The 15,751-nt window shown below is 55.3% G+C and overlaps 1 protein-coding gene across 2 annotated transcripts; it reads left to right on the top strand.

The window, feature by feature from the left end:
• Positions 1–1,592: 1,592 nt before the first annotated feature.
• On the top strand, positions 1,593–10,393 carry ASB10 (ankyrin repeat and SOCS box containing 10). Of its 2 annotated transcripts, none has more exons than XM_036356173.1 (6): positions 1,593–1,962; positions 2,748–3,015; positions 5,584–6,103; positions 9,359–9,472; positions 9,733–9,918; positions 10,084–10,393. In XM_036356173.1, exons 1-5 carry the CDS (start codon positions 1,692–1,694, stop codon positions 9,916–9,918), a joined length of 1,359 nt encoding a protein of 452 aa, XP_036212066.1. In that variant the 5' UTR covers positions 1,593–1,691; the 3' UTR covers positions 10,084–10,393. The 2 variants fall into 2 exon arrangements, with proteins under 2 accessions (XP_036212066.1, XP_036212065.1); XM_036356172.1 differs by lacking the exon at positions 1,593–1,962 and adding an exon at positions 2,161–2,603.
• The last annotated feature ends 5,358 nt before the right edge of the window (positions 10,394–15,751 follow it).

The following is a 15,751-nucleotide window of genomic DNA, read 5'->3' on the forward strand; positions in this document are numbered from 1 at the left end:
TAAGTAGAATAAGAAGGAAAAGCAGGAGTCTGGAGGTCAGCAGAGCCTGGTCCAGCCCCGCTCGGCACTGACCCCTGTGTGGGTTGCACAGTCCTTTTCTGACTTGGCCTCAGTGTCCTCACCTGTAAAGTAAGATGACCTCTGGCCGATCTCCTTTCTACTCTGGGGTTGGATATTCCTCCCAAGGTGTCTGGGATATTAGGGAGGTGGCGGGTGGGGGGAGAAAAGGTGGGGAGATGGAGGTAGTTGTGACTGCTGGTAGATCCAGTGCCTTTTCTGAGTGGTCTTCACTTCCTCTTTCCTCTGGACACCTTCTCCCACCTGCCTTTGTCTTTGACCCAGAGCCTGGCCCCAAGGGGCTCAGTGAGCAGAAGTCCATCTCTGGATCCTCCTTGTGGGGAGAGAAGAGCTCGGGGGAACTGGAGTCAGGAAACTTTGGGGTTCTCCCGAAGAAGCAGTGTAAGGAGTGTGTGAATATGCCCTAACCCGTTTGGCTCAGTGGATAGAGCGTGGGCCTGCGGACTCAAGGGTCCCAGGTTCGATTCCGGTCAAGGGCATGTACCGTTGTTGCAGGCACATCCCCAGTAGGGAGTGTGCAGGAGGCAGCTGATCGATGTTTCTAACTCTCTATCCCTCTCCCTTCCTCTCTGTAAAAAATCAATAAAATATATTTTTAAAAAAATAGTGTGAATAAAGGTGAAGGGTACCCCACAGGCTGTAACGGCGACGAGAGCCAGGCGCGGCAAGGCGAGGCTGCGGGGGCCGGGGCTAGCTCCTGTGGCAGAGGTGGCTCCGCTGAGCCCGGGGGACGGTTTGAGTTTTCTTTCTCCCTTTTTTCATTTTCTCTCCCCAAATGAAAGTCGCTTCATTATCCTAATGTGGGCAGAGCCACCTCCTTCTTTTCACTTTCCAGCTGAGACCCCTTCTGACCATGGCAGGTAGAGAGGTGACGGGAGATGCAGGGGTCATCCACAGAGACGGGGTCAGCACGAGGGGGCTGTGGAAGATGAGCACCGCGGAGGTATTGCTGCTGGTGGGAGCCCTGTTCCCCTGGGTAGAGTCTGTCCAGGTCAGAACCCCCGGAGGAGATCACTCATAGAGGGGGCCTTCTCTGCAATTGTCCCTACTCTGAATCCCTCCCTTAGGTCTGGGAGGGTGACGGTGTGGGGCTAATTGGTGACATTTGGGAAAACAGGAAAAATTATGTGCACCCACCTGCCCTCCCTCGGCCCCAGCAGCTGGAGGCCTCTTGGTGGAGCACATGATAGGTGAGAAAGGATGAGAAATGGCAGCTGGAGAGCGCCCCCCCCCCCCCGCCCCCAGTCCCTGCTCTGCAACAACTTGTCACACCAGGGGCCAATCACTTCCCACCTCTGGACTCCACTTCCCTTACCTGTGAAACCGCAGTGGTGCCACCATCTGGGTAGTCCCTTCAATCCGGCTGCGAACCATTTGGGATGAAGCTCAGGGTTGGAGGGTTCCATCCTCACTTGATCTCCAGGCTCCTTCCTAGTTCCCGTTGCCAGCCTAAGCCTCATTCCCCACGACTGACAGCTAGGACAGTCCAAGCTATTTTTGGCTTGGCTACCCTGCCCCTCCCACAATGGGCCTCGCCTGGCTCAGGCCCAGTGCCTGCCGGCTGGCATCGCCCTGAGTCCTGCTTCTTTGGCTCTCTCTTCCACAAACTAGCCATGCCTGGGAGAAGGGGCTCCCCTCCCTACTCGGGACACCATCGGGGGTGCGTCCCCTCAGCCCCTGCCTGCCGAGTCTGGGATCCTCAGTCCCGCCCAGACCAGGAGCCGCCACGGCCATCGCCGCTGCTGTGCCGTGACATGGCCCTGCAGAATGCCCTGTACACCGGAGACCTGGCGAGGCTGCTGGAGCTGTTCCCCCCGCACAGCACAGCCGACCTGCTGCTGGAGAGCCGGGCTGCGGAGCCTCGATGGAGCAGCCACCAGAGAGGTGAGGGGCAGCAGGGGATGGGGCTGAGGACCAGGGGGCTGGGCTGACAGCATCGGGCAGAGGTAGCAAGAGCTAAAGGAAAAGAAGCCCCGGGCAGTTCCTCCCTCACCCCAAGGCTTGCCTAAACCTTGGCCCAGGAGTGGAGTCATGCGGAGCCCAGAATAGCTCCTGTTGAACTGCGTGGCCGGGTCAGGCTCAGCTCGGACTCAGCTCAGGGACAGAGACCCTCTCCTTCCATCTGTCTGTGTTTCTCTTCCTTTTCTCTCTCTGCCTCTGGCCCCAACCTCTCCTCCTCCAGAGCCCCCTCCCCATATGCTCACTCTCTGCCCTAATGAGCTGGTCCCCAGATGAATGCAGTGGGTGGGAAGAGCCCCCGGGTGACAGACGTGCCCTCTGTGCCAGGCTGGTGGAGAAGCCCAGCAGTGGGTCTGCAGAACACCCAGAGTCTGGCCCGGGACCCATCGTCACCCGCACGGCCTCAGGACCTGCCCTGGCCTTCTGGCAGGCATTGCTGGCCGGGGACGTGGGCTCCGTCTCCCGCATCCTCGCCGACTCCAGCGCTGGCCTGGCACCAGATTCCATCTTTGATACCAGCGACCCAGAGCGATGGAGGGATTACCGCTTCAACATTCGTGCTCTGAGTATGGCCAGGGGCACTGGGGGGTCTGAGCAGGAGAAGGGAGGCTGGGAATGGAGCTCTGGGCTCCCTCTGCCCACCTCCCTTGTTACCTGGCAGCTCTTTGCTTCCCTCCAGGATCTGAGTCCGGTGTCTCCTCTCTCCCCAGGACTCTGGTCTCTGACTTACGAAGAGGAGCTGACCACCCCACTGCACGTGGCAGCCAGCCGGGGCCACGCGGATGTGGTGCAGCTGCTGCTGAGGCGGCGGGCAAAGCCAGACAGTGCCCCCGGGGGCCGCACCGCCCTGCATGAGGCCTGTGCCGCAGGCCACACTGCCTGTGTCCATGCGCTGCTGGTGGCAGGAGCCGACCCCGACATCCCTGACCAGGATGGGAAACACCCCTTGCACCTCTGCCAGGGGGTTGGCACCCTCGAGTGAGTGACTCCTCACCCTAACCCCCAGCCCACTCATAGGGGAGATAAAGCCATGACCTCAGGGGGGGCGGGGGAGCATATCAGGGGTTAACAGTCTGGGTGAGCTGGATGGAGGAGTCTGGGCTCAGGTAGGGAGTCAGGATGCAATTGCTCCTCAAACCATCCAACCATTGGTTCCAGGAAGTTTGAAATGGCCTGAACTTGGGACAGTTTCTGCTTCCCCAGAGGTGGAGGAGGGCTGTGTCAGGGGGCAGCCGCATGGCCTGCATTGGAGAACTTGTCTGGATTCATTCTGGGGATCCATCCTGTGCCATAAAGTTTTCATTTGTTCTACAGCAACTGAGGCACAGTCCTCCCTCAGGGATCGACTGTCCGGTGATCCAGACAGGCTGTAAGGATAGTGACTTCCAGTTAGAGTCTGCATTGGTCCCTGGGGACAGGGTCTGGTTTCCAGAATGGCAGACACCCTCAGTAATGGGCTCAGGGACCGAGTCCAGCTAACCAAACTCTAAGAAACTAATGGATATACCCAAATGTGACAAAGGTATTGTTTACTGTATGGAATATTCCGAATAATTATGCCCCATGTGCAGGGGACCTTGGAGGATGAGTCCTCACAATTCTTTGAGCATGGAATTCCCCAAAGGAAGCCTTTGCAAACCGCTGACTAATTGCACCCACAACGGAGGCCCTCTCTCTACTGACTACACACCCGCCAAATTTCACATCCTGCCCTGAATGGTGCCAATTTTTTTATCCTTGGGTCCTTCTTTCATGGACCTTCTTCCACCTGTTAACCTCGTCAGCTTTCAGAGGACTCCACTGACTTAATATGTTGAAGACATCTCCTACACCGGCATAGTCCCAGAGAAATACACTTGTGGGTGTGAGCCAGCCACGCAGGTAATTTAAATTTTCTAGTAGCCTTATCATAAAATGAAAAAGAAACAGGTGAAATTAATTTTTTAAACAATGGCAAAATACCCATAGCATAAAATTTACCATCTTAACCATTTCTAAGTATGCAAGTACATTCACATTGTTGTGTAACCATCATCACCATCCATCCAACTCCTGAAGTTTTAATCTTACAAAATGAAATTCCAGCCCTATTGAACAATAACTTCCCATTCCCCCACCCCTCACGGCAACCACCATTCTACTTTCTGTCTCTATGACTTTGACTCCTCTGACTACCTCACATAAGTGGAATATATAGTGTTTGTCCTTTTGTGACTGACTTATATCACTTAGCATAATGTCCTCAGGGTTCATCCATGCTGTAGCATGTATCAGAATTTCCTTTCTTTTTAAAGGTTGCATAATATTCTATTGCATGTAGATGCCACATGTCAGTTACCCATTCATTCATTTATTGATGGAGACTTAGTTTGCTTCCATGTTTTGGCTGTTGTGAATAATGCTGCTGTGAACGCGTGTATAAAATATCTGTGAAACAACTGAAATTAATTTTAATAATATATTTCATTTAACAAAATATATCCAAAATGTTATCATTTCAACATATAATCAATAGCAAAAAAACCTAATGAGATGTTTTATATTCTTGTTTTGTACTATCTTCAAGTTGATGTGATTTTACACTTAGTGGGTATCAGTTAGGACTAATCATATTGCAAGTGCTCAATAGCCACAAGTGGCTGATGGCTACTGATTGGACAACGCAGTTCTGCCTGGTGACCTCATCAGCCTTCAGAGGGCTCCTATTTTTAGTTCTGGCCATGTTCCAGCTCAGCCCCCTTGAAGTGACACCCAGTGATGATCCTTCCTTCCTTTCTTGAGTAAGCAAATGTATATCTAAAATCATTACGGAGAATTTCAAACACAGACATGTGGGCAGGATAAGATAATGATCCATCATCATCTATACCGCCCACCTCTCCCTGCCATTAACGCTGCTGCTAAGAGTCCTTAGGATAACAGCTTTTCAGGCCTATGCGGCCCACAACAGCGTCATTTAGGTCTAGATTTCAGCAATTATCCCTATTCTACAGATGAGGAAGCTGGAGCTGATCTTAGCAAAGAGGCTAATGCCTTTAGCCTTGAAGCCTGGCTGGTCAGTTTTGTTTTTCTTTGTGCTCACTGCCAGGCCCCACTCCCCCATCCCCTCCTCCAGTCCCTCTAACTCCCCTGCTGTCCCTGGACTGGAAGGCCAGCTTCTCCCCTTACTAGCTGTGCGAACGTGGGTGAGAGCCTCACGCCCTCAGTGCCTCCGTTTCCCCATCCGAACCTGCCCTAGGAAACAAGTGAGTGCAGGTCAGGCGCCCGGAAGCTGCCTGTTGTGAGTGCACCATGGCGCCTTGTGACTGTTCCTGCCATTGAGGGTTTAGTGCACTATTCCTGCAGGGTGTGTGTGGGTTTGAAGAGAGGGCATTGTTGATCCTGCAGAATGTTGCTGGATGGCCAGTGACAAGATGGGAGGTGAGGGCATACAGAACCAGGAGCCACCCAAGGCTCCCCCGTGTTCGCTTTGCTCAAACTGGCGGAAATGCAAGGGTGAAGGGCTGCACCCCATTTTCTTTCCCACCGCCCTCTCACCCTCACTAGGTGTGCAGAGCTGCTCCTGAGGTTTGGGGCGAAAGTGGATGGTCGGTCCGAGGAGGAAGAGGAGACCCCTTTGCATGTGGCCGCCCGGCTGGGTCATGTGGAGCTGGCAGACCTACTTCTAAGACGGGGCGCGGACCCAGATGCCCGAGACGCTGAAGGCTGGACACCGCTGCTGGCTGCCTGTGACACCCGCTGCACACCCGCCACTGACCCTGAGGCCACCGCAGCCCGCTGCCTCCAGCTGTGCCGCTTGCTGCTCTCAGCCGGTGCCGACCCCGATGCTGCCGACCAGGACAGGCGGCGGCCCCTGCATCTGGCCTGTCTCCGCGGCTATGGGGCCATCGTGGAACTGCTCCTGTCCTGTGGCGTCAGTGTCAACGCCATGGACTATGGGGGACACACAGCCCTGCACTGTGCTCTGCAGGGCCCACCCTTGGCCCTGGCCCAGAGCCCAGAGCATGCAGTGCGAGCTCTGCTCAACCACGGTGCTGTCCGAATCTGGCCTGGGGCTCTCCCCAAGGTACGGGGCTGGGGGCAGAGGGAGGGCAACGAAGGCCAGGGAACAGGGGACCAGGCCTGTGTACCCACACCCTCTGGGTATATGTAGCCCAGGCCACTTGGGCATTTTATAGGTCAGTTCAGTCTGTCTTTCATTCCACAAGCCAGCAAAGCCCAACAGGGGGCAGAGGTGAGGACACAGACCAGCAAAGGAGTGTGTGTGTACACATGTGTGAGCATGCACCCATGTGCACACACATGTGTGTACATATACATGTGCACTCCATATGGACTGAGGGCAGTGGGGCCAGATTATAAAGGATTGGAAGAGTCTGAGAGGAGGAGCCAGGACTGATGCGGACAGAAGTGAGCTGATAAAAAAAAAGCCCTTAGGCAGCTCTGCCTGGCTGTGGGCCGATCTGTGAGACACTGGAAGCTCAGGCGAGGCTCCCCTGAGCAGGTGATGAGCCTGGGTTCGAGGTTTGAGACGAGCTTGGTCCTGGTTTCTGAGTGCTTGGCAGGACAGGCATCACCCAGTCCCGCGCGGCTGTCCTGGCACCTGAGAAAAAATCCTTCACTGTCAATTTCCAATCTGTCTCTTAATTTATGTTAACGTCCCCAAAGGGGGTTCACCGGGAAGACCTGTTATTGATGCCCTGGCAGGGGGCCCTGTCCCATGCAGTGTCATGTCTGGAGGTGGCTATATGACGTCATGAAGGGCACTGGGTCTTGGGTTGGGTCAGGACTGATATGGCTGTGGGCAGGTGCCCCTGCCCTATCTCCCTGCTTATTCTGTCCAGCCTGGCCTTGTCCTGGATGCTCCCCTTCTGTCCCTACCTTTCCCCTCCACTCACAAACCTAGAAGCATTTGTCTAGATTCCTAAGCAAGACCAAATAATTAAGCAGCCTGAGAGTTCGGCAGATTGGTCTCCCCTTTGGGAGAATACAAGAAAATCAACAATTAACACTAATTAATCTCCTATTAACACCAGATAATTAGGAGACAAGTAATTCCCTGTAATCTGACAGTGGCTCTGACAGCTAATGATTCCCGGAGTCAGAAACAGGATGGGAGGAGGAGGTGGAACAGCGAGCAGATTTCCCAGGACCCCTCTGCCTGCCCCTCTGGCCCTGCTCCTCCCTGCCTCCCGGACCACTGGGGCCACACAGCAAAGAGCCCCATTCATCCCTTCGTGATCGGAAAGTGCAGGATCCATTTCCCCATGATTGGACAGTTATGCCAGGCTCGCTGGGATGCCTGTTCTCTGGTAAGGAGCTCCTCCCTGCTAGGAGGTCTCCGTGGCCCACCTGGGACCACTGCCAGCCCCAGCCAGTTCTCTAGGAGCCACCATACGGGACTGAGCACTTAGGAGACCGGTTTTGATGCTCATGTGACTATAGGCAAGTCACTGGGATTTTTTGAACCCAAGTTCCCTGCGACCAACCGTGATGAAAAGCGATTGGAGCACAGTGGGCAGCATAGAGCCAGCACAGTCCTGCCCACACACAGACACCGTCTGAAGGTGTGTGACCTGTTACATGGGTCCCCTTAGACCTCCCAACAACCTCTGAGGCAGGTGGCGGCTGAGAGGGCAGGCTCTGGAGCCAGGCACCCTATCTGGGCGACCTGTGGCAAGCTGCTTAGTCTCTCTGGGCCTTAGTTTCCTCATCTGTAAAATAGGAACATAACAGTATGCCTGATTCTTAGGTTAGTGTGAGAACTAAACGAGTTTACACATACAAAGCTCTTTGGACAGGGCCTAACTGGAGCCCGTGTGCAACCCCTGTTAGCTAGCATTGTTTTGAAATTGCATAGTGTATGTGAAAGCACTTGGAAAGCTGTTAGGCGTTATCCCAATGTAGGGTATCACTAGACAAGGGAGAGAGAGGCACAGGCTGGAACGCAGGAGAGTTCCTGGAGGGGAGGGGACTTGGGCTTGAAGAGCTGGAGGCACGGGCATTCCAGGCAGCGTGCAGAGACAAATCAACGTGGGCCAGGACAGACAGAGGCTGGCCCCAACGGCAGGCAGGAGGAGCAGGTCGAGCAGGGAAGTCCGATGTAACCAGCTTGCAACTTCCTAGCTCTAAGGAGTGAGGAAAAGAGGCCTGCCCTGGGCAGATAGCTGGGGCAGCTTTGGTGAGCACTGCCCCGATGCAGGGCCAGAAGCAGAGGGCCGTGGGTGTGTGCGATGCTTTCTCCAGGGGTCCTGCTTCCTGGACAAGGCCTTCCCCCTGCTCCCATTATCTGACGGTGCCCAGTCCATGCAGCACTCCCAGCCGGCCAGGCAGATGGGTCTTCTCTCCTTGTGCAGGGTGTTAAAGCCCCTAATGACAGTGTGTGGGGAGGAAAGTGGGGTATGTACAGAGATGCTGCCTGGAACATGGCACCTGGCTGTTTTCAGATTTTACAAAGAATCTGTGGCCGGTAGCTTGACATATAGCAAGAAATGGAGGTGAAGCACGAATCTGCTTATGGGTATTACATGCAGGCATGGGTGGGTATGACAGTACCTGTGTGTGCCACACCTGTGCGTGGTTGCCTTTCTGACCACGTGGATGGTCTCCCAGCATGGGCAGCTTCCTGGCATGGCTTGCCCTCACTGCATCCAGGTGTGGGCAAGGTTGGTTTCTTCCAGAGGCTCTGAGAGAGAATCTGTTCCATGCTTGTCTCCAAGCTTTTGGTGGCTGCCCACAATCCTGGGCGTTCCTTGACTTGTAGGCTCATCACTCCAATCTCTGCCTCCATTGTCACATGGCATTCTCCCTGTGTGATGTCTGTGTTCTGTTTTCTCTTCTTATAAAGATAGCAGTCATATTGGATTAGGACCCACCCTAATGGCCTCATTTTAAAATATATTTTATTGATTTTTTACAGAGAGGTAGGGAGAGGGATAGAGAGTTAGAAACATCGATGAGAGAGAAACATTGATCAGCTGCCTCCTGCACACCCCCTCCTGGGGATGTGCCTGCAACCAAGGTACATGCCCTTGACTGGAATCGAACCCGGGACCTTTCAATCCACAGGCCGATGCTTTATCCACTGAGCAAAACCAGTTAGGGCCTAATGGCCTCATTTTAACTGGATTACATCGGCAAAGGCCCTATCTCTGAATAGGTCACATTTATAGGTCCTAGGGGTTAGGACAACCACATATCCTTTGGGGAGGATATAAAGCCACAACAGCTGTTCTGGGCTGGCTGGTCATCCTGGATGGACTGACTGGGACCTGCAATGTGGGGTAACCCTGGGCACACTCACTACCTCTGCCTCATCCAGGTGCTGGAACGCTGGTGTACGTCCCCGCGGACCATCGAGGTCCTGATGAACACCTACAGTGTCATGAAGCTTCCTGAGGAGGCCGCGGGTCTGGTACCTCCTGAAATTCTGCAGGTTAGACTCCAGGACCCTGACCACACAATCGCTCAGCCTGTCCAAGAGACTCCCACCTCCTAAAGGAAACCCCATGGGTCCCCCCACTCTGCCCCACAGAAATTATTCAGAGACCCTCTAATGTCCCAGAAGAAGAAAAGTCAGAGTGAACACCCCAAGAGGCTTCAGAAGATACCCACTGGCCACCAGCCTACCCCTGTGGGAGGAATGGGTGCCTCTTGTCGAAGCCTGCCTCGCTGAGCCCTCCATTCTATCCCCAGAAGCACCACCGATTCTACTCCTCCCTCTTTGCCTTGGTGAGGCAGCCCCGATCGCTGCAGCACCTGAGCCGCTGTGTGCTCCGAGCTCACCTAGAGGCCTGCCTGCCCCACGCCCTGCCCCGCCTTCCCCTGCCGCCCCGCCTGCTCCGCTACCTGCAGCTGGACTTTGAGGACGTGCTCTACTAGGTGAGTCCTGGCTTCTGTGGACAGTCCCAGCAGGAGTTCTTTTTTTTTTTTTTTTTTGGAGGGGGAGGGTAGGGGGCAAGAGGGGAGTTGGGGGCAGTGTCCTGGCCAGAACCAGCCAGCCTCCCGTAGCACTGGACCTCTCTGAATGCACGTCTCTCCTTCCAGATGAACGCTGCACTTGGAGAGAGCCTAAAAGCAAGTGCCCTGGACACCAGGGGCTCTGGCCTGCTTCTCACAGTGCACCAAGCCCAGGACTGAATGGAACCAACTCCAGCCCAGGTGGCCCTCTCAGCCGGAGGTCCATCTCCACGGGCAGAGTGGATGCTGCCATTCCCACCAGGGAGAGGCGGATGGACCATGTTTGTTGGAGAGAGAGCGAGGACTCATGGCAAGTGATACTCTTCTCTTGGGGATCTCCCAGGATCCCCTCTGGACAGTCTGAATCCTGCATGCACATTAAAGTCTCCAGACCTGTGTTGTTGGGTATTATCTCCAACAGGCCTGCCTCTGAGCTGGCCCACTCATTGGGGCCTCAGGATGGGCAGACTGGATCTGTTCCATGGTGCCAGCCGTGTCACCTTCCCCCTCTGGCATCCACCAGCTGTTGAGGGATCCCAGGCAGAGCCCTGCCCCTGAGCCCCGTGATAGTGTCAGAAAAGTCCCAAAGGACAGCCGGCCAGTAGATGACTAGGGTTAGGGCAGAGCCTCAGCAGACGAGGCCGTGCAGACAGTGGGGCAGGAGAGTAAAGGTAGCTGGGAGTGGGGAGAGGGCCGGAGGACAGAAAGGCCAAGGGGAAGTTAGGTGCCCACGTGGGCAAGCATGGAGGGGTAACCATGCATGAAGAGAGAGTGGAAGGCCCAGGTTTAGAAAAAAATAAACTCCCCCAAAGCTCTCCCTCTTCCCTGTCCTGTAGGTCAGGGAGCATCGGATACACACTGGTTCCTGCCACTGTTGATCTGCTCCTTCAATTTAGCTTCGAGGTGGCAGGAGCTGAACTGAGAGTTACGCCCTTGGGTTCTAGCCATTAACTTACGGAACGTAAGTCTCTTCCCCGCTCTGGGCTGTAAAACAAGACAGGAGGGAGTTCCTGAGGCCCTTTGCAGAACCAGGATTTTAAGAACCTGCAGGGTCCCCAGCAGCCAGGAGCCGGCCTGCAGGGACAGGAGGAAGGGAGGGAGGCGGAGTTGACCGGAGCCGCAGAGCAGCCAATCAAGTGCACTGTAATCCGTGACGACACGGTTGCTAGACAGATTTCCAGGGCCACAGAGTGCGCACGCGCCGGAGTTCACGATTTTCCCGCCAACAGCCGGGCTGGCCTGGAGGGCGCGAGGCGGCGGGGCGGGGCTTGGAGGGCGCGGAGCTCGCGGGTTGAAGGAGCAGCTGAGGCGGCCGGGCCGGCCGAGGTGAGTGAGCCTGGCTTCCCACCGGGCCTCTCTGGCCTTGGGCTGCCTGGGGGTTGCGGGGCGCGGCGCGAGGACGGACGCCTGGCCAGGAGGGCCGGCGCCGGGAGCCCAGGCCCACAGAGGTCAGGCGGATGGCGGGCTGTGTGGGGCGTCCAGGTCCCGCCTCGGGACAAGTCGGGGCGGGTTGTGAGAGACGCGTCAAGAGCGGTTTCCGCGAGGCGTGTGCCGGGGCAGGAGGGGTACATGGGGGGGGGACGTTCTGTGCTTCGGCCTCTGGAGGGCGCAGCCCGGGGAGAAGCCCCGGTGTCCGCTCACGGGTTCAGCGGCGCGGTCCGCCCAGTCGGGGGCGCTAAGCAGACCCGGAAGGAGCGGCTCCCGCTTGACTGGCCGGGCGATGGGGAGCGGTGTTCGGGGAGGGTGTGAGGGGGGCACGCAGGGCGATGGGGAGCGGTGTGAAGGGAGGGTGTGAGGGGGCAGGGACGCCCCTCTTTGAGGAGGTGGCCTCTGCTTTCACCCGGGGCCTGAGTGACGGGGAGGAGCCCGCCGGAGGCTCGCGGACCGACGGGTTTAAAGGGTCGCTCGGCCCGAGTGGCTGGCGGGGGCGGGGGAGGGAGAGTCAGGGGCTGCGGGGCGGCCCGGCCGACGGGGAGGCCGCAGGCCAGGCCCCCTCCCAGACCCCGGGCCCCGCGGAAGGACGGGCGGCCGGGGCCAGGACCGAGCGTGCTGACTACGCGGCGGAGAGGGGCAGGCGCGCGGACCGGGCTCCATGGGGCTCCCGGGCACGAGCGTCCCGAGGCCGCGGGCCGGCGGCTGGTCTGCGGGTCTGGAAGGCAGGACGAGGGCCGCTGGGCGGTGGCGGAGGCTGAACGCTCTGCTCCAAGCGGACCCCCGCTCTCGAGGATGCCTGGCTTTCCGAGAGCGCCGTGTGTGCGTTCTGATGGAAAATGTTTTCTTCCTACTGAGTTGATGGGGCGGCATTGGCTAATGGGACTGTACGGCGCCGCGGCACGTCCTCTGCATAGTGTGTCATGTGTTTGCCGCCCCGCGCGCGGCCTCCCTCCGTCACCATGTCCCCTGTGCGCTCCACTCCCCCCTCCCACCCGGAAGTCCCCTCACGCCGTCCGCGCCATCGGCTTCCTGCTGCCTGGGTTTAGGCTCGTAGCTGGGAATGGGGCCTGTCCTGCCCTCAGTGAACCTTCCGTCTAACGGCGACTCTAACCTGAGAAACAAGTGTGAGGAATTAGCTCAGTGCAAGGGGCAATGGAGTGGACGCGGAGCCGGAGCCGCGGGCGGGAGGAGGAAGGGGAGGGGAGGGCAGGCAGCTGGGAAGAGGGCACTGGCCTCTCCCCGACCATTAGGGCGAGGACTCCAGCCACAGCCGGGAGGCCCCGGAGGGGGCAGGGGAGAGGCTGCCGCCCGCTTCCCACCTCCCCGCCGGCCGTGCCGGGAAGGCCCTTTCCAGGGTTAGACACCCAGACACTCCTGCAGCCAGGGAGCTTCCTCCAGCCTCCGGGCTGCCGGTCCCGCGGGCCTAGAACCTCTCCCCGGTAATTGCTTTCCGTAATGTGTTTGCTCCAAACCAATTTCACGCCTCCGTGAGGACTCCGCCCTGCGCTGGAGGCGCGGACCTCCCCACCACCCACCCACCGCGTGTAACACGTGCTCACACGCAGACAGCACACCTTGAACACAGCAGATACGCAGGGTTCGGGTCCCTGGACAAACCTGCTCGCGTGCACACTGGACTTTAAGCTCCCGTGTACACTCCTCATGCCCAGCCAGTGCACTCAGGTACGTACCGAGCAGCGCAGCGCCCCTGGCGCGCCGGGCCCCGGCCGGCTGCCCGGATCCCACTCCGTTGCCCTGGGGCACCTCCCGGACCGAAGCGAGGAGGCGCTGTCGCGGTGACGCAGTTGCACTCTGCTGCCACCAGAGGGTACTCGCGGACAGGGCCTGTCGCTGCCCACCGGCAGTGGACTCCCGTCCCTGAGTGAGGCGGCAGTATCTGTTGGCTTTAACTTTTTGTTTGTTTATCTTGTTAATCCTCATCAGAGGATATTTTTCCATTGATTTTTAGAGAGAGTGGAAGGGTCTAGGTAGCATGGCTCAGTGGTTGAGCATCTACCCAGGAACTAGGAGGTCACAGTTCGATTCCCGGCCAGGGCACATGCCTGGGTTGTGGGCTCGATCCCCAGTGTGGGGCCAGCAGGAGGAGCCAATCCATGATTCTCATCATTGATGTTTCTATCTCTCCCTCCCTCTCCCTTCTCTGAAATCAATAAAAATATATTTTTTTAAAAGATAGAGAGTGGAAGGGAGGGGGAGTGACACACAGAGAGAGAAACATTGATGTGAGAGAGAGACATCCATTGTTTGCCTCCTGCAAATGCCCTGACCAGCCGGGATCAGGCCAGATCTAGCCTGCAACTGAGGTAGGTGTCCTTGACCAGAATGGAACCCCGGGGCAACCCTTCAGTCCGAGGGCTGAGGCTCTATGCACTGAACCAAACCAGATAAGGGCTGTTGGCTTTGATTTTAGAATACTGTGTTTATTCTTAGCATCCTAGGTTCTGACCTCTAATCAATGAAGGGGAGGCCAGATGATGGGCTCTGGCATAGACTTGTACGAGTAGAGAGAGTAGATTCAAAATAAAATTCCTCTGCAGGAGCATTTCCCCGACAGATGGAATAGTGAGAGTGGGACAAGTCAGAGCACATAGACAATTAAAGAAGCACTTTTAGAATAACATTTTAGGCAGTGAGAGGAGGTGCTTACCTTCAAGGGACCCGTTTCCGGATTCAGGGGGAGAACCAGTTTTCTCTTGGTAAAGATTTGACAGCAATGGCTTCTGTCCTTGGTACTGATAGGAGAGCCACGGATTTGGGGACTTCCATTCTTTTCTTCTTTCTGTTTTTAGAATTAGTGCATATATTTTATTTTATTCTATTTATTTTTTCTTTCTTTGGGGGCGAGGGGGGGACTTCCATTCTTGACTACACCGCTCTTCTTGGCCCACTTACTGCAGAAACTCATTTTGAAAGGTATTTCCTCATATTCACTTGATCCTTGCACCAGCTCTTTGACTAATCCATTCTGCCCCACCAGAGAGTGATAGGCTTATTAAAGTGGTCTTTTACTGAAAGGACTGGTGGGAGGGAAATGTTTCAATATATATACCCTTTGAGCTTTTGGAACTTTGTGCTATCTGATTTTATTACCTATGCAAACATGAATGCAATTACTTTTAAAAATGGGTCTTCCTTCATGGTTTATTTTATTGGTGTTGTTACTAATAGAGCTTTTAAGTTCAGTTTGTAGCCCAAAAGTTCCCTCGATAATTTATCAAGTCAATAAGCCTCTTATTGCCCTAACCGGTTTGGCTCAGTGGATAGAGCGTCAGTCTGCAGACTGAAGGGTCCCAGGTTCAATTCCGGTCAAGGCACGTACCTTGGTTACATGCACATCCCCAGTGGGGGGTGTGCAGGAGACAGCTGATCGATGTTCCTCTCTCATCGATGTTTCTAACTCTCTGTCCCTCTCCCTTCCTCTCTGTGAAAAATCAATAAAATATATATATTTTTAAAAATAAGCCTCTTATTGTGTATCCAATACTCTAAAGCCATCAAACCAAGTACTGACCTCTATCTCACTTTTTAAGTACAATACACTTTAAAGTCCAGTCTTCCATATTGGTGCCATGAAGTACTTGGTTAATTTCACAAAGGGTTCTGACAGATATCTTTAGAAGAATGTGCAAGGATTATCCTTGTACTTTAGTAGTGAGTTGGGCTTCCCAGACCTAAGTTAAGCCACCTCTTTTTTTCTCCCTGGTAGCATCTTCCCACCAGACTCATCTCAGAAGTTTAATGTAGAGCCCACAATCAGGACGGAATGGAAATCACACTCTTCTCCCTTTACCTCTCTGATGAACTGTCAATCAAGCATAACAAAAGAAAGCTCCTTTCTTGGGTCTCACCATCTTTTGTCCCACTCTGGTAACAGTGTCTTTCGGGGTGCTGATTTTTAATGCATTAGCCTGACATTAGTGTTGTTCACTAGGCCAACACAACACTCCTGAACTGAACAAATGTCACGGAGATCCAGGGGTCCCTTCTGCCCTGCTCTGTTTTGCCTCAGAAACTCTGAGACTCTTTGGCGTAAGTTTTCATCCTCACCTGAGCCAAATCATCCTCCTAAACTTTGCTCCTTTGTGTGGCTTTGCTACTATTAATTCTAACTAGCGTGGCTCTCCCAGTGACCAGATGACCCCCATTTTAGCGGGCCAGGCTTGCTCTATGTACTGAAGCTCAATTCACTCTTCTGTTGACTTGTTTCTGACCTGAGGCTCCTATCAAGCAAAAGTGCCCATGACTTTTGCCTCATAGACAACTCTTCTGCTGGGAATCAGGAGGGGGAGAATAAAAAAGA

This window comes from Myotis myotis, unplaced genomic scaffold (assembly GCF_014108235.1).
Source record: "Myotis myotis isolate mMyoMyo1 unplaced genomic scaffold, mMyoMyo1.p scaffold_m19_p_25, whole genome shotgun sequence".
Classification (NCBI taxonomy): domain Eukaryota; kingdom Metazoa; phylum Chordata; class Mammalia; order Chiroptera; family Vespertilionidae; genus Myotis; species Myotis myotis.